Genomic DNA, 20,899 nt, shown 5'->3' with positions numbered 1-20,899 from the left:
TTGTGCTTAAAAAGAACTTAAGTCACAGCACTGGAACATGAACACAACAAGATATTTAATGCCATTGTTCTTATAAACTCTATCATCAATGACTGCAAAGAATTTAACTGTATATCTCAAAAAGAAGTTGGATCATTACAGTCAACTATGTATGAAGTTTGACTGTAATTTAAGAAGTCATTTTTGTTTTAGAAAAGTACATGAAAAAGAAAACCCTCTTTGAACTTCTATTTGAGAATTGCCTGTTGAGCAGCTATATGTCCCAAGCAAGACAACTGATTTCATCATATCATAGGCAAACCACACGCCCAACCAAAATATCTCACTTTAAATTATACCCATTTAATTTCATCTGTTGCTAGCAAAAACTGAACCATACTCCTCCAAATAACAATTAGGTAAATGTGCTCAACATTCTTTTCTTTTAGCACACTGACCAGTTAAAAATATAGTTAAATAGCCACCCCAAATCCAAGGCCATTTTCAGAGAAGCAATGAATGCAGCTTCTTGGATGTGAGGTGACAAAACTCATTGCCTTTTTTCTCTAAAATGATGCCAACTTTTTATAAGTCATCCCTCACTCACCTCTGGTTTCAAAGTTCTTGAAATGTGTGACCACAGCTGTAGTAACGTATCTTGCTACTAGATGGATTTCTTTTGGTCCCAGTTCCTGATCTGCAAAAGCAATGACTTCAGCTTCCTCAGGAGGTTCTGGTTCCTCTAACTTTGGGTACCTATCTTTCCACTTTTCCAATAAAGTGAAATCTTCTCCACTTGCTACAAGGCTTTGGTTTTCTTCTTTGATTTTAGAGTTGATTCTTTTTTCCCATATTTTAAGCAAACTTTTCTCATCCTTTTGTTCTTCAGACATCATAGACAAAGGCCCTTCCTTTGATACAAAAGATGGCTTCATTGTTTCTATACTTTCATTAGAATATGGGGTTTGACTTGGAAGGTCATAACTTAACAGCATGGTATTGACAATATTTTCTGCAGCTATACCTATTTTGAGTGGAGAAATGGTTGTCTGTATATGGTTTGGCTTAACTGGCTTGGGGCACTCATAGTGAAGAACTTTGGGATTTTCACCTTCCATTTCTGTGAAGGACATGGGATGCTCTGGTGCTGCTTGCACAGTGTCACTGGATTTCTGAAATGGTTTTGGTAATGGGAGAGAGCTGTTTCCTTTCACGACTTGTTCAAAATGGCTAAGGCCTCGGGCTTCACTTCTAGAATATAATGGTTTCAGTTCTGATTTGAGCCCTTCCAATGGCTCTGTGGTTTTAAGTGTATCCTCTGCAGAGTATCTGACATTTGAAGGTAGATTAGAAGAAGCCTTCTCCTTTACTTTTCTATCTTTCTCTGAATAAAAAGATAAGCCAGGGATTTGTGGAAGATCATCCCTGCAGCTAATTCCCTCTGACTCTGAAGTGAACATTCCCATCCCAGTGGCAGATCCGGGCCAGTTGGCTGTGTAGGCATTTTTGGCTACTTTGAGCAGATTTTCCTTTGGATGGCTTTTGATCATCAACTCACAGAAATGAGTACACTCGTCCATCAGTGTGCTGATGATCTGACTTGCCACAGTGTTTTTTTCAAATATGCTTATTGAAGATGGCTCCATTTCACACTTTCCTTCGTCGACCTTGTTCTTTATTATACCAAGCATGTCATTGACAGTATTAGCAGTGTAAGTAAGCAGTTCTAAATGGAACGAGTGAAGCTGTCGAAGGGTATTATAGTGCATGTTCTCCTGGGAAATCATACTACATGATTTAGATCCGTTAGCAAACTTATTCCGTGGTTGCAACTTGGGCAATATTGTTTTCATGAATGGCTTCTGTTGGACAGCAAAAAAGTTTTCAATAGGTATTTTCACAATTTCAGAAAAAGCATATGGAGAGATATGTTTAAATTGTAGGTCTGCAAATGATTCTAAGGTGTTCAGAACCCCTTCCATGAGCTCTTGAGCAATTTGGTGGCTAGAGCCCTCACATATTTTGTCTTTCAGCTTTGTGTTATAAATTGGTACATTGTTGAGGTTGTTTGTTCTTAAGGAGCCACCTTGACTTCTAGCTGTAGTTTCTTTCTTGCTTTCTAGCATTTCTTTACCATCTGTTAGGAACATCTGAGTCATGAAGTACATGTCTAATTTTTCCAATAGCTTTTGAACAATTTCCTGACCAAATATACTAATTTGTGCTTGGGAATTCTCAGCGCCAGAAGCAGCTCTTTTAAAGTTATGGCGCCTGCTTTCATAACCCTCAAGAGGTGACAAATTTAGAAGTGAAACAGATTGTTCTAATTCCTTTGTTTTCACTAAAATTTCATTCAGAACAGATTCAGCTACCATCAATAGCTTGTATTTTTCATTTCCCACGTCATTTTCTTCTGTTTGCCATTCATCAAACATTTGTGTAAAAATACCTTCTTTAGGGAAGATTTTCTCTAGCTGGGAAGAAACATTCTCCAAAGAGAAATGGACTTCTGGATTTGCAAGAGAGATTGTCCTAAAATTCCTATGTGAAAGTTTGAGATCATGTGAGTGTGAAACTTTTATCTGGTCAGCTGAATTGTCATTTTTCATAGCATATAATCCCTGCAAAACTGCATTAACCATCTTACTTGCTGTCATGATTTGATCAGAAGTTAAAGTGTCTACATTTACCATTAGTCTATTTTGCCTCACCTTTTGAAATTCACTCACAATTTTTTCCAGGATATTGCTTACTATATCCTTGGCATGCATTTTAAATTCTGCAGTGGGGAGTTTTGTTCTCACGAAGGAGTTTTGGGCATCCCCAGCTGACAGCCGGTACGGCGGACCAATGGCAGTACTGGACTGACTGCCTCTGAAAGTCTTCTCTCTAGGACTTAACTTGGACTGACTTTTGGCTTTAGCACCACTAGGTCCTAGCTGTGGTTTTGTTCCACATTTAGGCAAAGAGATAACTTCCGATTTTGCTTTGAAGTTCGTTTTAAAACTTATATTAGGGTTGTCTTTGAGACTAGCATTAGAACTGCATGGCCTCGGAGACTGCATTCCATCAGACTGATCTTTAGGGGACAAATTCTCTTCTAGATTCAGCAAAACAAAATTTGTGATCTTTTTGAGAACCTTTTGGACCAATTCTTCACCCACTCGCCATGGAGAAAATTGCAATAAGGTGTTTTCCAAAGAAGTGGCACTTCTTACGCCTGTGTAAGGACAAACTCGTAGTATCACATGTTCAGGGGGAACACTTCTTCTTTCTGCTTGTTTTGATTCCTGAAAGCTTGGTGGATTCAACAGTAATTCATCATGGCCAGATGCTTCCAACTCTTGCCTAGTCTCCTTCTTTTCATATAAGGATGTCATTACTATTGAGAACATTTTTCTGGAAACACTTTCAACTATGTCATTTGCAAAACTGCTTATATGTGACTGTAAGGTTTTTTTCCGTGCTGCTGCTGTTTTCATTTTAGAATCAGATGTACAGTGGGGGGGTTCAGTAAATGGAAGCCAATGGTCTATGTCTTCCATTACCCTCCGATACACCTTCTTTAAAATTTCCTTAACTGCACTTAACAAAGCAGTTTTTTCCTGTCTAGAGTCTCCATTTCTAAATATTTCTTCCAAAACCCTTCTCAGGTTTTCTGCTTCTGATATAATTTGGTTTTGATATGGGTGTTTTGAAAAAAGAGACAATTCAGTGTTGTCATCCATCTTTCTTTGACCTGTCAATATTTCATTTTGTACAACTAGTTGTGTAAACAGGCTAGGATTCTGCTGTGAGTAAAACTTAGTTGCCTTCAAAGATATTTTATCATGTAAATTCCTTAAGATGTTGTTGACAGTTTCACTTGCAATTATATTTTCTTGGAATGAAGTATTGTTTGGATATGAATACATCTTTTGGATTTCTAAATCTATGTCATTTTTTATGAGCATCAAAATGGTACTGGCGATTATGTCAGCATATTCCCTAAGACAAGCTTGTGATATATGAACTGCAGGTCCATGTTTTTTCCTGTAATTAGCAAATGTGTCATCTGTGACCTCTTGACTGAGAACGGTTCTAGCTGTTGAGATTTCTAGGACATTCACATCCGATGGCATTTGGTGTGCTTCAAGAAATACGCTGTTTTGTTTACAATTTGTTAATTCTGGGCCAACATGTGTTTTTTCTGTAGTCTGAGTATCAAGAGTAAGTAGCATATCTATTCTTTCCGTGGCAAAAGATTTTAATCTATTAGAAATGGCCTTAGTAATAAAGTGAACACTTTCCTCACATGGGTCAGCAGATTGCTTGGCATCTTGTTTTTTAAGTACAGTTGTCTGATAATCATCAGAATAAACTGATTTCAGCTGTACATCTCTTCCCTTTCTTGCAAATAGAAAGCTCCCCTTTTCCCCCTCATTCATTGAGTCAGTAACAGGAGATCGTTGATGCTCTGCTTTGGGAAATGAATCAGAAAATGCCAGGGGCAATTTCAGAGAAATAGAGTCCTTTGCATTTACACCAAGCATGATAGCAGAAGTGAGATTTTGAAGAACAATATCCACCATATCGCTGGAAATCATTGTGACACACGACTTAGGAACTAAAAGCATTGGAATAGCTTTATTTGCATACTTGGGGTTTGTTTCAGAGTTTGCTTCTAAATGTTTCCCGCTTACGTTAAATTTATTAAGAGTGGATGCAGTAAGTAGGAGATTATTCTCGTCCAGTGTTTTCTCACAGATGTCACTTAAGATACCCTCGATGGTATCTAGTATTTGAAATTGAAGTTTTTTTTGATAATCACTTTTATTGAACAGCTTTCCAACAATATCTTCTGGCTGACCTGGCTCAATATCTCTGTCAAATAGGTTTTTTTCATATTTGCCTTTAGTAGACACAATACTTAACACTGTGTTAACAATCTGGCTTGGGAAACTGCCAGAAACCACAATATTATGGATTAAAAATGGACTTTTTATTTCTTTATCTAACTTATGTTTGATTCCTTGTAAAATTTGTCTAGCCACTTCTGTTGCATATGAATTTAATTTACAGGCAGTCAACTGACATATTGATGTGGTCTTTCCTGACTTGTCATGATCCATTGAACAATAAGAAAATTGATCACCAGAATATGAATCTTTGGTTGATAGCCATGGTTGGCTGGAAGCAGTCTCATCCTCCTGTAGAGGCAAAGCCATTGGAATTGTGAAATTGATGTGAGAACGAAAGAGAGCTTTTACTTTGGAAGTAGCAAATGTTTCTAAATTTGTTAATACTGACTGTATAATATCTTCAACTACATTCATTTTGGTCATTTTACCACTACTAAATGTGGACTGAAATATACATGGATTTCTGTCCAGTATGGTAGACTGGAGAGAAGAGGCCTTTTCTTCATTGCCATATTCAGGAAAAGAGATAATTGCTGGACAGGAGATAATGTTAGATCTATTTTCACTTGCATTTCTATCTGCCATGACAGCAGAATAAAGTTTTTGAAGTATGGTTCTAACAACATTATCTGCAACAGCAGTTACATCTGCCTCAGACACTAAAGGAGCCATTATTTTATCCATAGATTGAATTGATTTTTGAGCAACTGGCTTATCACCAGGATGAGGAATGTCACATAAAGGGGACTGGGAGAGAGTAAGCCCATTTAATTGATCAATTAAGTCATTCTGAAAAATTTCATTCAAAATATTTCTTATAATGGGTACAACTGGGGACTTTTCTGGTTCTTTGAGTTCTACTTCAAATTTTTTAAGTGTTCTTTCTAGCTCCCATTGCTGAAGAGATTCTGATTTAGTTTCTTCTGTTGGTCTTTCCTCTCCAGCACTTTTTTCCCCTGTATCTGCAGGATCTTCTAGGTAGGACTCTGGGTCAGCCCCTCCTGGAAGAAAATTTCCATAGGTTGGCCTGTATCTATAATTTTCAATCCCTTGCTTTTTTGGTTCAGTTTCATTAAATAATTGAAGAGGCTCTGCATCTAAAATTAAATCGACTAGATTCTTAAGCATTTCTTTCTCCTGTAGTGGCTTGGCTATGCCTATTTCCAAATCTAGTAAGCTCACATTTAATTCCGTTTGAATAGCCTTCAAAATAGTACTTGATACTTTCTTTGCATGCATGTATAAAGCAGACTCCAGTTGTTTTTCACGTGTGTTTGCACAAATGTTGAAACTTTCACTTTCCCAGTACCTCTTGTTGCTCTTTTTATTTCCATTAATTATAGTGCCCAGAGCGTCTAAATTTCTTTTGGCAAACCCTTTCAATTTAGCAAAAACCATTTCAAAGATATCAGAAGCCATGACTTCCAGTTTATTTGGATGCTCTTCTTTTGTGGTCCCTGTTTTGGGAGTGGTTGTCTTTCCGTTGTTGTTAGTCACCTCTTGGCAACTTGGCTGGATCATACTGGACAACATGCTGGCGATTATGTCAGAGCATCTGCCCATTTCCTCAATAAGCAAAGCAAATGATAGGCTGTCAGTATCAATATAATCTGAGATAGCTTTAAATTCTGAATTTGTGAAAATGTGATCCATCTCAGCACTACAGAATTTTCCAATGATACCTTCTAGAATTGTATAAGAAATGAGCTGAATATTAGACTGTAATTCAGTGGTTAGTCTCAAATTCTCCTTGATCCATTCTCTGTTTGGTTCATCAGATCGTGGACAACATGGACAGTATCCTATGAGCTTGTGTAACATGTCACATAAGGTATCCCCAATTCTATCTAACACTCGCAGTCTGGTGCACCTGTGAACTTCCTCTTGCATATGAGGGCACTGAGAAGGCACATGTTGTTTTTGCTCAATCTTAGCAGTTTCATACGAGATTTTAGACCTTAGCTTATCTGAAGGGAGTACAATATTGCTTTTACCTGTATTTCCACTTAACAATTCACAAATGCAAGTTGCTAATGAACTTGTCAAAATGTCATTATTTAGCTTTGTGACAATAGAGTCTAATTCCTTTTCACTGGCAGCAAAATCTCCTGTATCTATAAAGTCTTTGGGAGGGCCACACTTCCCAAGCTTTAGATTTTTCTTATTGTATTTGAGCTCTTTCTGGATAGCATCCAAAACAATTTTTACAACTTTAGTTGTGTAAGTACTAAGGTGAGATTGAAATGAAGATTTCTGGTCAGGTTCAGGTTTGGAATGACCAGCATGGCTTTCTAGTTTAAAGCAGTTTTGCAATTTTGGACAAATAAATGAGTTCAGCTTCTTAAAAACTGTGTAAGTGATCTTATCATTAATGTGAACTATAGGTTCAGGTGTTGATTCAGTTTCTTCAGGTTCTAACCAGGGATCTTTTGTATTCCTTTTACTCTCAAGCCATATTTTTAATGGCTCTTTATTTAGTATGTCAGCATTATCTAGAGATATTTGAGGTACTGATGAAGAATGTCTGATAATGTGACTATAAGCTACGTGAAGTATTTTTAATACAGCATCTACAATTTCTTGAGCTACTATTTGGATTTCTGATGTACAGAACATCTGGTTCATCCATTCTTGATTGGACAGATCTTGTGGACTTCCTGATGTAAGAAGTGAAGCTTCCTTATTTTTATAACCTGAGTGATCAGAGGACCCAGAAGATAGGTCTTGGAGCACTTGTGCTAAAATACTTGTAATTATATCCTCTGAGGCTTTTTGTATTTGATGCTTTTCATCTTCACAGAAAAGCAAAAGGTCTCTATTCAAACATGGCTTGTCCTCAAAAAGGTCCTTATTATTAAAACCTGAGAGGTCAGTCTTTAATCCCCAATTGTGAAATGCTACCTCATCTTGATAAGTAGGCTTTGTATGTAAGTTCATATTTCTTTTGTACTTCAAATCAGCATTTTCCCTTGTGAACCAGCGACCAGGAACCTGTTCTTGTAATTTTGCTTTTTCATCTTTGATTGACGAAATCAGTACATTTTCCACAATCTTGTCTATTTCTTTATTTTCATCTTCAGAATAAAGAACCATGCCAGGAACATTAATGGGTGGAAAGAGGCATCCATGTCTAGGATGATAAGCTACTCTGGTACTGCTGAGTCTGTGCCCTTCTTCAGTGCCAGAAGGACTACTCAGTCTGGGGTGTCTTCTCTTTTGGACATCTGTTTTTGCTGGTTTCTGATGTAACTGAGCCAAGAGATCATCAAGTAGATGATGGATGATCATTGTTTCCTCGGATGCAATGATTCTCTCATTACTAAGTCCAATTTGTATATAACTTAGTATAGTGTTGATTGCTTCTTCTATATAACCAACCAGAGAGGATTGGGAAAAAATATTTGACACCAAGTTTTGTATGTCTTCTTTGCTAATCAAATTGGTGGCATCAGGTTCAGCACTGGATTTACTTTTGCTGGCTCTTTGAAGGAATGCATATGTTGGATCTTTTTGGTGTTGCTCGTCAGCAGGTTTGGTAGTGATCTCAAGATGAGCAAGTTCATTTTGCTTAGAAGATGCAAGAGATGTCAGCTTTTCTAAAATCACATGAACCATATCCTCTGCAATACCACTCATGTTCTCCATAGTATAAGGTGGTGAAGCTTTTGAAGTTTTTTCTTCTGGAGAAATGAAATGTTCCCCACTGGCTGTTAAGTCTGATTTAAAGTGAACTAATAAATTTTCTTGTGAAAATACCTCAGTACATTTTTTCTCAACTGCAGACTGTAGCTTCTCAAGCACAATTTCCATAATTTCAGCAGCTGCTGAGGAGATATTGACTTTGGAGAGCAAGCCTCCTTTGTCAATGTCAGTTTGATCAACCAAAGTTTCGGCCGTAACAGAGTTAAGACTGGGGATGGTCTTGGTTAATTCAGACATCATTTCATGAAAAATATTTTCTAAAATCAACTCGGATTCCTCTTTGAGGTGATATTTAAAGTTATCAAAAACATTCTTTAACTCCTGCATCTCGTTTACAACTTTTGCTCTTTCATCAGAAGATGGCGGCTCTTTTAAGGCATCTGTTTCAGTGATAGCATCTTCAGATTTCTTTGTACCTCTTTCAGTTGGTGCAGAAAGGTGAATATCGGATTTACTGGTTTTAGGTTTAGGGGATTCAGTGGTTTTATTATATTTAGGTTCAGAGTCAGTATGTTTTCCTTTTCTGCGATGTTTTTTCCCCATTGCTCTTTTTTCTTTGTGGGCAGATGGTTTTACGGGTGTTGCTGGTTGTCCTATTGACCTGTCAGCTGTGTCCGCACAGGCCTCTGCCTGAAATGTCTCTGCCTGAATACATGTTTCATATAGAAGCATTTCACTGCATGTGCTACAGCAACTCACACTATTTGAAGAGAGGGTAGAGTCATCAGGCATTGGGTATATAATATTTTGCAACCTTTCTTCATATTTTGTGATGGCTGGATATAATATACTGGTCACTGCAGCCACAACCCAAGTCATTATATTATGAACTATACTGTTCAGTTCTTCTGAAGTTACCTGGAAAGGAGGTAAGCAGGACACAAAGGAAATCACATGTGGATTTACTCTATTGTAGGGACAGGGGCTAACCTTTAATTCCTTGTGTCAAACAATGCATAGCCGGAATCTAGGCATGGTGTATAGAGCGAACATAGGAAAGGACCTTAGAATAAGAGATTAATTTCAAATTGGTTTATACTCTGTAGCTGTGATTTGTTCTTTGAATATGATTCCCTTTGATTCAAAATCCCCTGGAACATTGATTTTGAGCATTTATTGCTGAGCACAAACAAATGTCTTCCTCGTTAAAAAAAATAGCCAAGTGGGTGTCTAGGCTCATAGAAAACAATTGCTCTGGGAAAAAGTAAGACTGTGTTGATGATCCAAGCATTATTTCTTTTCTTTTTTTACAGTTTAAAGTAATTTATTTAATGGTTAACATAAGTGAAAAGTGATGGTCTTAATGATCAAAAGAAAAAATATTTTGTATATCTGAAATAAAAAATGACTTAACTAATATTATTTACTATATAGTAAAAGTGATCACCATCATCATTATTTTTCTGGGAATTAAGGACTGCACTTGTTTCTTAAAAATACGAACCAGAATTACCTTTGACAAACTATTTCATGAAACAGACTTGCAGTCAAAACATTTATATGCCTTTGCAGAAATAGCTTCCTTTTGTGTAGACATCTGTCCAGCTAGGAGGTAAGGATGAAAAGATACCACAGCAGAAGGGTCAGGCTGTGGGCTCTGTGGCCCACTGGTTGCTGCCTTCCTCTGTCAGTTCACTATGTTTTTATGCAGGCAGATGACTACAGCTACTTGTTAAGGTTTAATGAATAGTCAACAATTAGCACTAATGATTTAGTGGAAATAAATAGGCTTTGGGTCCAACAAAAGATTATCAGCACAAACTGTCTTGGAGAGGGAGGCAGAGGATAGTTCACATTAATCTTGGTCAAAAACGCTGAGCTAGAACTGGGCTGGACTCAAAGGGCCAGAAGTCTGGGCAGGAGAGGGAATTTGGGGGTCTCCTCCCCTGTGAACTGAAGTAGAAACCCAGGGACCAGACCTGAATGGCCTTTTTCTCTATGGTTAACGGCCCTCACTGTCACAGCTTAGACTGGACCGGAGGCAAAAGCAAACTGCACCTGCAGATCTCTGTATGTGTTTATGTACCTCTCATTGCAGATGTATTTTGGGAACATAAAAATCCTCCTGCCTATAATAAAATGGTATTTGTTTTTAAGTTATTGTTGCCCTCAAGACAGTCAGACCAAGAATGCATGCCTTCTGCAGAAACTCTTATTTCTCAAAGCTGTGGATACAATTCAGTGGCAGCAAAAGCTAGATGCCTGGAATTCTGGCTACGCACTGTTCTATATCCTGGGCATTTGGGCACCAGACACCCTAGAATGTGGTTGTTGCCTCCCAGTTACCTCCAAAGTTGGCTTCCAGATTGTTCAGGTTTAGGCCAGTATTCAGTGAAAAGTTAACACTTGGTCAAACGTAGCATATCTCTCCTGATCCATTAGAGAAGGTTTGAGAACCACTTCAGATAAAGCTATTTTTTTTCCATGCCAATTCCCAAATCTTTTAATGCATTTTTATTGTGATTAAATACACAGCACATAAAATGTACCATTTCACCATTTTAAAGCATACAGTTCAGTGGCATTAAGTATGCTCACAACGTTATGTAAACATCACCACTATCTAGTTCGCTTAATGCATTCTTTGTCACCTTTTGCCCTGACTAGAAAATGGCTACTGAGTGTGAAAAACATAGTTCGGAATAACAACATATGGTCAAAAAACATTTCTTTTACATAAACATGTCCTGAGCAAACACTTCTAAGAATAACAGCTAACCATTAATAGGTAAGTTACTTACCTTCTTAGTCTAAATTGGTCCAGATCTGTTCTAATACATACGAGCTAAGAATTTCAATATATATTATTTTCTTAATACCAGAGAAAATGTACAGAAGACCTACATTATTACTCTTAAGGTAGCTGAGAAGAGGCATTTTCAACCTTGATATATAAAACAAGGGCATTCCTAAAGTTTTTGATGAAATGAAATACGATAAATAGAATCTGATTTTCAGTTTATTTCCACTATACTATTAAACCAAGAAATATTCTTTTGGTGCCAGTATGTCTAGTTCTTTGTGTTTGCTGCACGTTCTCTGAGTTGAGCAGTATATATGTGAAAGAGTGTGTGTGTGTGTGTACTATTCCCCTGCACCCCTCTTGTGTTCATGATTCCTCTGTCTCCCTCAAGAGTTGAGGCTCATCAAATTCACCCTCATCTTTGCCTAGTCCAAGCTGGAGTTCTCAAGTGACCGGGTCCCTTCTTTTGATAGAGTACCGTCCCAAGATTTTTCTTACTCCAGGGAAAATTAGGAGACAGATCCAGGCTGTCTCACATCCTGGCTCACATGCCCAAGGGACAGGGTGCTCAGCCCTAAGCCAGATCTCAATGGTCTGCAAAGGAAATGCCTTTTATGGCTTCCCATTATGGAGCAGGTCTGTGGTATCTGATGCTTTTCTCATGATAACTAAACCTCCTAATGCTCCCCTGATCTATCCTCCTGAGCCCCCTGCCCAAAAAGCCAATAACAGTAACTTTGGACCCCTGCAAAATTCAAGAATAACTGAGAGTGAAAGTCAAGAAGAGAAGGCAAAGAGGGAAACTGACTGATGTCAACAGATGATTTTGCTCGTTATTTGATTCACAGACTTTAACTTCATATGACAAAATATCCTTAACAAGTTGCTTTATCAGTGAATTTCATCATACATACTTTTTTTTGACAGCAATTTTGATAGTGGTGTTGTCTGAAAGGTGAAGAGAGATTGATTTTATTACTTCTGATCAATAATTTATGTAACTCCCCCCACCCCCAATTCCTAAGCATTGAATCAGATTATTTCCTTTGTGCTTGGGAGATTTTTTTTTCTCCCTAGCAATTCACAAAAAAGAATTAAGCTTTATTTTTTGTCTAATCCCATTTAGCCTCCTACTTAGATACTGGCCTGTGGGTACAGGACATGCTCCATTACTCACAGGAGTAGAATGATAGCTGAATAAATGGTAGAATAGTAAACAGCTGCTGCATAAACTAACATCTGTCTGGTATTACTATTCATGAACCACTTAGTCAGTGTTTGTTTCAGAGTGAGTTGGGAAGAGCATGGGGTTGGGGAGAGAGGGGGTGGGCTAGTCCTTTCTGCTTGCTCTGCTTGATCAGAGCTTCCTGATAAGGTGTTTTCTGCCCACCTCCTCAAAACTCCTAGTCTCATCCCCTCACCCAACAATAGGAAAAGATCCATGGATGATTCTTGGTAACAATGGATTAAAATAATGTGTTTCTGATCATATGCAATAGCAAATCAGAGGCAGCCCTTTTCTAGGAATCATAACATTCTATTCTATGTTTTTTCCTCTTTTTTGTTTTATTTTTTTAAAAAAAGATTTCATTTATTTATTTGTCAGGGAGCGAGAGGACAGGAGCACAAGCAGGGGGAGTGAAGGGCAGAGGGAGAAGCAGGCTCCCCGCTGAGCAAGGAATGGGATGGGGCTCAATCCCAGGACCCTGGAATCAGGACCTGAGCCAAATGCAGATGCTTAAATGACTGAGCCACCCAGGCATCCCTTTTTCTCTTTTTGAAAAGTTTTTATTTTAATCACCCAGTGCTCATCACAAGTGCCCTCCTAACTCCCCATCGCCTATTTCCCCCATCCCCCAACCTCCCCTCTGATAACCATCAGTTTGTTCTCTATAGTTAAGAGTCTGTTTCTTAGTTTGCCTTTCTTGTTTCCCTTTGCTCATTTCTTTTGTTTCTTAAGTTCCACATGTGAGTGAAATCATACGGTATTTGTCTTCCTCTGATTGATTTATTTCACTTGGCATTATAATCTCTAGCTCTATTCTATGTTTTAATCAAAACTATTTATTATCACCTACTAATTGGAACCACAAATATATTTTACTAAATTGTAGCCAGAGAATAACACAGTTATGTAAATTATAGAATTCTAAAAAAAGTTACAAAAAATAAGGCCTAAGACTCTAATTCTGATTTATTTTCGTATTTTCCTGCCTATGTGGATCATTTGATTCTCTTCTTCCCGACCTTCTTAACAGAAAAAGCACACTCTATCTTCATTTTTACTTGGCCGGCCCTTATGCTATCAAAATTACTTTCCCCTGCAAGGCCCACAATTCAATTTTGAAAAATATAACCCATCTCTGAAATTACAACGTAATTCCTAGTAGGAAAAGAAAAACTCCCAGGTCTCAGCTAGGGTTAGGGAGCAATAGCTCATCCTCAGACAAGTCCTCTTTGCAATATGGAACCTGGAACATGAGTGCTGATGTCAGTGACACAGTCCCTATCCTTTGGCTTCCTTTATTTTTCTAAGACTCAGTTTCTCAGGCCAACTCTAGTGCAATTTCTTCTTGTAGGTCCTCTGCAACCTAAAGCATCCAGATTCTTTTTTCTGCTCTATCGCCGGCAGCAAGTGGAACCCAGTGAGTCCTGTGTATTTGTTGCTACCTGTCCTCACAGGCTTTCTGCCCCAAAGGCATACACTTAGATAACAGGAAATAGCAAAGATCTGAGAACAAAACTAACCAGATAAATGAGACGGCCTCCTATAAGGCCACTAGAAAATAGTTGTGATGTCACATACAATCTACAACTCACAATGAATTATCAGATTTTTGTTGGAGTCAATCAAGTCAATCAAACAGAAATCAAACAGAAACATGCAAATGAACTTGCTGTTATATTGGAAAGTTCCATCACCGTTCCAGGAGTGACATGATATTCCATCTACTTCTCCCTAGTCTTAGGCAGTTTTCCTCCACAGGCTGACGCTAGTAGGAAAGTGTCTAAGGTTTAGGTCATTTGTACTGCTAACTTCCTACTTCTTAAATAAAGAGGGCAGTGATATTAATGACCATTAATCCAGAAGCCCCAAAGAGAAAGCACACTTTTTTACAGTTTAATTTGCCATGTCACAAAACTATAAATATACCTTTCTTTCTTTTTAAAGATTTTATTTATTTATTTGACAGAGAGATCACAAGTGGGCAGAGAGGCAGACAGAGAGAGAGAGAGAGAGAGAGAGAGAGGCGAGGAAGCAGGCTCCCTGCTGAGCAGAGAGCCTGATTGCCTGGGTGGGGGGGGAGCTTGATCCCAGGACTCTGGGATCATGACCTGAGCTGAAGGCAGAGGCTTCAACCCATGGAGCCACCCAGGCGCCCCTATAAATATTCCTTTCTGCTTCTGACCTTCTCCTCCATACAAGCTCACTTTAGTCCAGAAGATAACTTAAAGACATCTTCATATGATCGGCCAGCCGCCCTTTGAGGATTAATGTGACAAGCCTAAATTTCAGTCTGCCTAATCCTTGTGGATATCTAATTTTTAATCTAACCGGTGGCCTTCTGCTTGTATCTCAGGCGCATAGCTTTGAGGTGGTGCCTGATACCTCCTGCTCATTCACACACATAGTCCATCCTATTGCCAAATCCATTTACTCATTCCAGTGGCTAAATGGGAATTTAAAGCAGCACCTCTGGACCCTAACATCAGTGGTTTAATCTGAAAGCCAAACCTGGGTGGTACCACGGGTCGCCTTCCCGTTTCCTGACATTTCATCCAATGCCCTGTACCCACTTCACTCTCTGGCATTCCTCAAGTCTCCCTGTCTTTTGTCCTGTTGCTGTATATAGCACAACCGAGGTCAGGTAGTGCTTGATTCATCTTGGTATCTAATACCCAGAACTATACTTTGAACACAGTTGGTTCTCAATAAAGTCCAGCACACAAATTCCCACTTAACGTGTTTCAGATGCATATTTCTCTCTATTCCAAAAGGAAGGCCATCGTGCAAAGCCACAAATCATTCATGCCCGAACTTCTGTAACGGGCACCTATTTAACTATCTTTCATTTGTCCTACGTGCTCCTGTTACAGGTGCTCAGCAGAGACAGTGACTTGATGATATCACATCCCTCCTCAAAGCCATTAGACCACGCCATTCGGCGGATGAAACACCTCTGAGAACGGTCTTCCCCCCTCGTCTTCCATCCCAACCAGAAGAACATATTCGGTCTCTAAATGCAAAGCTTAATTATTCTGTTTGCCCCACTGCTATCTTATCATATTTGCTTCCTTTCGTCCTGATTTCTTTGGTTTCTAATTATATTTTGTTAAGCTTACTGTGTATGGCCTTTGTGTAAGCCTTAGGAAAATCAGAGAAGTTGAGAGCAGAGAAGGGAGAGAGGTAAGTAGTGGAACACATGTGATGCATCCATATGGAGGCTTGGGAAGCACTGAGCTGCGTCGGAGAAAGGACCGAGTCCAAGCCCTTGAACCTGTGTTCCTCTCTATAAGGTAAGGGGATGTAACGTGGGTGCAATGGACAGAGCCAGACCAGATGGTCTTGTTAGCCATGTTTTATTGTGCTCTGGCCTGGAATGGTCCTGGGTATAGCTAAAAGTACTTTAACCCTGTGTGTTTGAGAGGAAAGAGGAAGAAGCTCCCAGATTATGTGCAGAGTTCTTCATTTTAGCTGAGCTAAGATTTTTAGCAAAAGGGTATCCAGAGCACTTGCTTTTGAAAAGAGTCAAGTGATTCTGTAGCTGTGTAGTCTAGGGTCGTGGGAAGGCAGGAGGAAGAGGGAAGGAAGAATTAACATTTTCTAGAACTACATAATTATCACTCCTCACCTTTATTTCTTTAAACTGTCCTAATATTGGGCTAGTCAGTTTCCTTCCTGCAGCCTCTTTGCATCTTATGAGCACTCAGTGAGGCAAACTGACTTCATTACTCCTAAACATAAAATCCTTCTTCTAGGAAGCTTGCTCTGAATGTCAAAACTATTTACCACCACACACTACTTCACCTTACCCAACCATTTTCATCAGGATTTGGAATTCATAAAATCTATCCTGGACCTCATTTGGTTTGAGGATTTAGAAGATGATGGTGTTTGATAAGTGTGTTCCATCAGGGGTTATGTGATATGCATGGCATATTCAAGTTTGTGGGGAACTGCACTTTATTTTTTTAAGACTTTATTTGACACAGAGAGAGAGACAGCGAGAGAGAGAACACAAGCAGGGGGAGTGGGTGAGGGAGAAGCAGGCTTCCCGCTGAGCAGGAGCCAGATGGGGATGCAGGCCTCCTGCCTGGAATCATGACCTGAGTTGAAGGCAAATGCTTAACAATTGAGCCACACAGGCGCCCCAAGAGTTGCACTTTAGCAGAATAAGTGGCCACCAAGGTTTGAGGGCTGAAAGGCACCTAGGCCAAAAAAAAAAAAAAAAAAATTCTTCTCCACTGTCCTTGATTTTTGTATCATTAGAGATTCATTACTTTAGATTACAGTACAAATATCTTCAGATGGGGTAACAGATTAAGTCATTAATACTACATGGTAAACTAATTCATCATCATTAGAGAACCAATAACCTCAAAAGGCACAAGTAATGTATGTTTGAATGTGGAGAGGGGAGAAGAATAGATCTGGATCCCAGAAAGTTCCCTGGAAAGAAGAGGTAGTGCTACCTGAAAGGGGAGTGAAGGCCCTAGAGATGAGGGGAAGACAGAACAAAAGCGGGACTAGAGGGCAGGTGAGGAGACATAAATAACTTCGCCTCCTTCACGATGTTAGCGGAGTCCCGAGAGGTTGCAAAACATGAATGCAAGCAGGAGCATAAGAACTGAGGATTCTGTGGGAGCGTCTGCCCTTAGGCAGCACTCCTGTGTAATTATTAAAAGGTTAATTTAAAATAACGCATTCATTTATTAAGCTTTCTTAGATACTTACTTAATTGATGAATCATGAGAAGAGAAGTTTCCTTGAGCTACAGATGAATTTTCAGAGAGAAAAAGAAAATTACTACCTGTCGGTAGCCTTCCCAAGCTACTTGTAAAATGGTAATTAACATCTATTAATAGGTCTTTATTCCCTGTTGTCACTGCTGTCTTTAAACCCTCCAGGGACTGCCAGGGAGGCATAAAGTATGGTTTATAATCTGCGGCCACTGCCTATGCCTGCCTCACCAGCTTCAATCTCTGGCCACCATTCTACATATATTCTGGGCTCCAGAGATCCTTAACAACAATGCAATTCCCTTTGCCTGTGCCCTTACTATTTAGTTTGTAACTCTAACATCGCTCTTTTAAATTCCTCACCTTTTAGGAATCACTCAGCTTGTGTTACCTCTTTCAGAGAGCCCTACTTGAAATTGTCCTGCACAGACAGGCCTCCTCTGTCAATGCTCCTGAAGCACCCTATACTTCCTTCTATTATAGGACTTACTGTGCTATAGTTTACAGTGTCCGACATATAGTAAGCACTTAATAACACTTATTTATTGAACCAATTCTTTAACACAGGTGTTGGGTCAATGTTTATTAGTCTAACAGTCATTATTCTCTTCCTATTCAAATACCGTCTAACATGACTTGCATGCCATCTAGCAAAGTTCCATAAGCAGATATTAGAAAATATTTCTAGATAATTACAGTAAAGCAAGTCTTCATGTAGAATATCTCCATAGGAATACTAGAATGGTGTATATCAATTATACATGTACATCACTAAACAGTCTTAGACAAACAGAATGCTCTGAATAATAGAAAGTAGTATTGCCACTTAGAGTCAGGTCAAAGTCAAGGAAAATTGCTATTTATCTTTCTCCTAAGAAATGTAAAGTGTATTGGGAGTAACCAGTAAATTCCAATGATCTGTTTGAAAACATTTACTTAAAATTCTATGTGCCTTCCTGAGTTTCTTTGTGTATGAGTATATTTGTACCTGTGTACAGTTTTGGAAAGGACGGAACTGGAATTAATAGTGTATCAACCTGAAAAATTAAGTGTGAAGATAATATTGCTGTGGTGGTTTCAAAGTATGTTTACAAATTCTTTGGTAATACTCTCTCCAGGAAGTGAAGGTTAACTCTATTCCCCTTGAGTGTGGGTTGGACTCAGTGACTTGCTTCTAACGGACAGTCCAGGGCGGAAGTGATGGTATATAACTTCTGAAACTAGGTTATAAAATATATTGTGGTCTCAGCCCCTCTACCTTGGATCACTCAGTCTGGGGGAAGCCAGAGGCCGTATTATGAAGATACTCAAGAAGCCTTATATAGAGGTCCACAAGGTGGGGAACTGAGCCCTCCTGCTGACAGCCATGTGAGTGAGCCATCTTGGAAGTGAAGCGTCCAGACCCAGTTAAGCCTTTAAATGACTGCAACAGCCCTGGATGACAATCTGACCATAACCTCATGAGAGACCCTGAATCAGAGCCGCCCAGCTAAATTGTTCCTGGATTCCTAACCATAGAAACTATAAGGTAATTTTTTTAAGCCGCCAAACTTTGGGGTGATTTGTTACTTAGCAATAGATAACTAATGTGACCGTTAGAAAAAATAAGTATCTTTTCTATGGTTTTTAAGAATATGGTAGATTCAATGTCCTGAAGAGCCTGTGGGAAACCTGTTACAAATGCAATAGGAATTTGATAAGTATACAATTAGAGTGTAGAACTTCAATGTACCTCTTTAATAGCTGGACACATTTGCAGACAATAAAAAAAAGGTCTAGTAGATGGAAAAATCAGTAAAGATGTAAAATCAATAAACGTCATTTAATATCCATTTAGAGCTTTCCATCCTTCATATAGAGAATACACATTATTTTGGTATGTCCACGGAACACTATCAAATTGCAGTCACATATTTGGTCACAAAGAAAACCTTAACAACTTCAGTGTATTTAAGATTTACAGGCTATATTCTCTGAATGTAATTTAAAAAGCTGTGACCCAAAATATTAATTTCTTGATAATTAAGAAACATACTTATGGATAACTCTTGGATTGAAGAGGGAATTAAGAGGACAAAGTATAATCTACTTCAAAAAGCTGAACTAATTTTTTCTCCTCCAAACTTGTTCCTCTTTCTGTACTGCCTTTCTATTGAATGGTACCACTGTTCGTTACCCATTTCGTTGCCCAGTCTAGAAATCTACATCTCCCATATTCAGTCAGTAACCAAATCTCATCCATTCGATGACCTTAGTGTGAGGCAAATCTGTACCCTCACTGTCACTGAGTTTGTTCAAGCCTCATTTCTAGCCCTAACTATTGTAATAGTGTCTTTAATTGTGGTAAGCAGCAGCATGGCACTGTGGCTAGAACTTGTTCAGACAGACAGACCTGGGTTAAAACCTTGGTTTTGTCATGTACACTGTGAAACCTTGGGCAGGGTAATTCACCACTCTGAAACTTAGTTTACTTATATGTGTAAAATGGTAGATAAAAATACTTCTGTCCTCCTTAGGTTGTTCAGAGGGTTAAATGAGAGGATATAAAGAGTTTAGTATAGTAACTGGCATATAGTAAGTGTTAATAAATGCTATTATTTTTATTGTCTCATTGCCTCTAGTCCCCTCATCTCTAATTCTTTTCCCCCCTTTTTAAAAAGATTTTATTTATTTATTTGACAGACAGAGATCACAAGTAGGCAGAGAGGCAGGCAGTGAGAGAGGGAGAAGCCAGCTCCCCACTGAGCAGAGAGCCTGATGTGGGGCTCGATCCCAGGACCCTGGGATCATGACCTGAGCCGAAGGCAGAGGCTTTAACCCACTGAGCCCCCCAGGTGCCCCTCTTTTTTCCCTTTTTAGAAAAGACAAATTCTGATTATATTACAACCCTGCCAATATTCTCCAATAATTGCCCTTCAGTAACAGGATAAAAGGTAGATTTTTTGGCATAGCCTACCAGAAATTTATGATCTAACCCTTCTCTAGCAGTCTAACTTAATTTCCTACAATTCTCTAGCTTGAACTTTTAGATAAAGAAATTCTGAGAGAATCTGTATTTCCAAAAACGTACTATGCTCAAGTGTCTATATCTTGGTAAATATATTCCCTTTTCTTAGAAGGTTCTCCTACCATTTGGGTGCTGAGAGAATTCTTTCATACTCTTCATGTCTCAGCCCAATTGTGGCTTCTTCTGGACAAGTTTCCCTGGCTTCCCTATGCTTCCCCTGAACTATGTACATACCTCCATTATTACACTTACCATAACAGGTTGGGAATACTGGCACAAGTATTCCCCACTTAGCTGTAAAATACAGCATTAGGAGCAGAGCTTTTCTGTAAGTATGCAGTAATTAGCACAATGGCTGTCATGTAGTAGAAGCTCAATAAATGTTCATAGAATGAATGGATGAGTAGATTGCAGGATTTACTTAATAAGTCTTGCTATTGTTTACCTGACTTAGAGTTATAGCTTGGTTTCTTGGCCTTTTTTTCATTAAGATCAGCATATGTCACCTATATATGCCATAAGAAAAAAAAAACAGTGAAAATCCTCAAAGGAGTTTTAAAAGAATTTGAATGCCGGCTATTTCTCAAATTCAAAATACAGAAATAT

The 20,899-nt window shown here is 38.7% G+C and overlaps 1 protein-coding gene across 5 annotated transcripts in view; it reads right to left on the bottom strand.

Annotated features, from left to right (window-relative positions):
• The window catches only part of LOC101682202 (fibrous sheath-interacting protein 2), a 43,424-nt gene extending 22,602 nt beyond the window's left edge, over positions 1-20,822 (bottom strand). For 2 of the 5 annotated variants that reach the window (XR_006602983.1, XM_045068066.1), the window contains exons 1-4: positions 20,739-20,822; positions 17,282-17,318; positions 12,240-12,273; positions 587-9,440 (exon numbers count right to left, since the gene is read on the bottom strand). Coding sequence is in view for 4 of the 5 variants with exons in the window: in XM_045068066.1 (XP_044924001.1) it covers positions 587-9,401 (8,815 nt within the window). In the remaining variant the exon portion in view is untranslated. The remainder of the gene's footprint in view (positions 1-586; positions 9,441-12,239; positions 12,274-17,281; positions 17,319-20,738) is intronic. The other 3 variants (XM_013049088.2, XM_045068065.1, XM_013049089.2) reach the window with 2 other exon arrangements.
• Positions 20,823-20,899: the final 77 nt, after the last annotated feature.

Source organism: Mustela putorius, unplaced genomic scaffold (genome assembly GCF_011764305.1).
Source record: "Mustela putorius furo isolate JIRA1106 unplaced genomic scaffold, ASM1176430v1.1 tig00003899_pilon_pilon_pilon, whole genome shotgun sequence".
Taxonomy (NCBI): Eukaryota; Metazoa; Chordata; class Mammalia; order Carnivora; family Mustelidae; genus Mustela; species Mustela putorius.
Note: the sequence above shows the minus strand (reverse complement) of the source record. Positions and strands in the feature narration are given on the sequence as shown.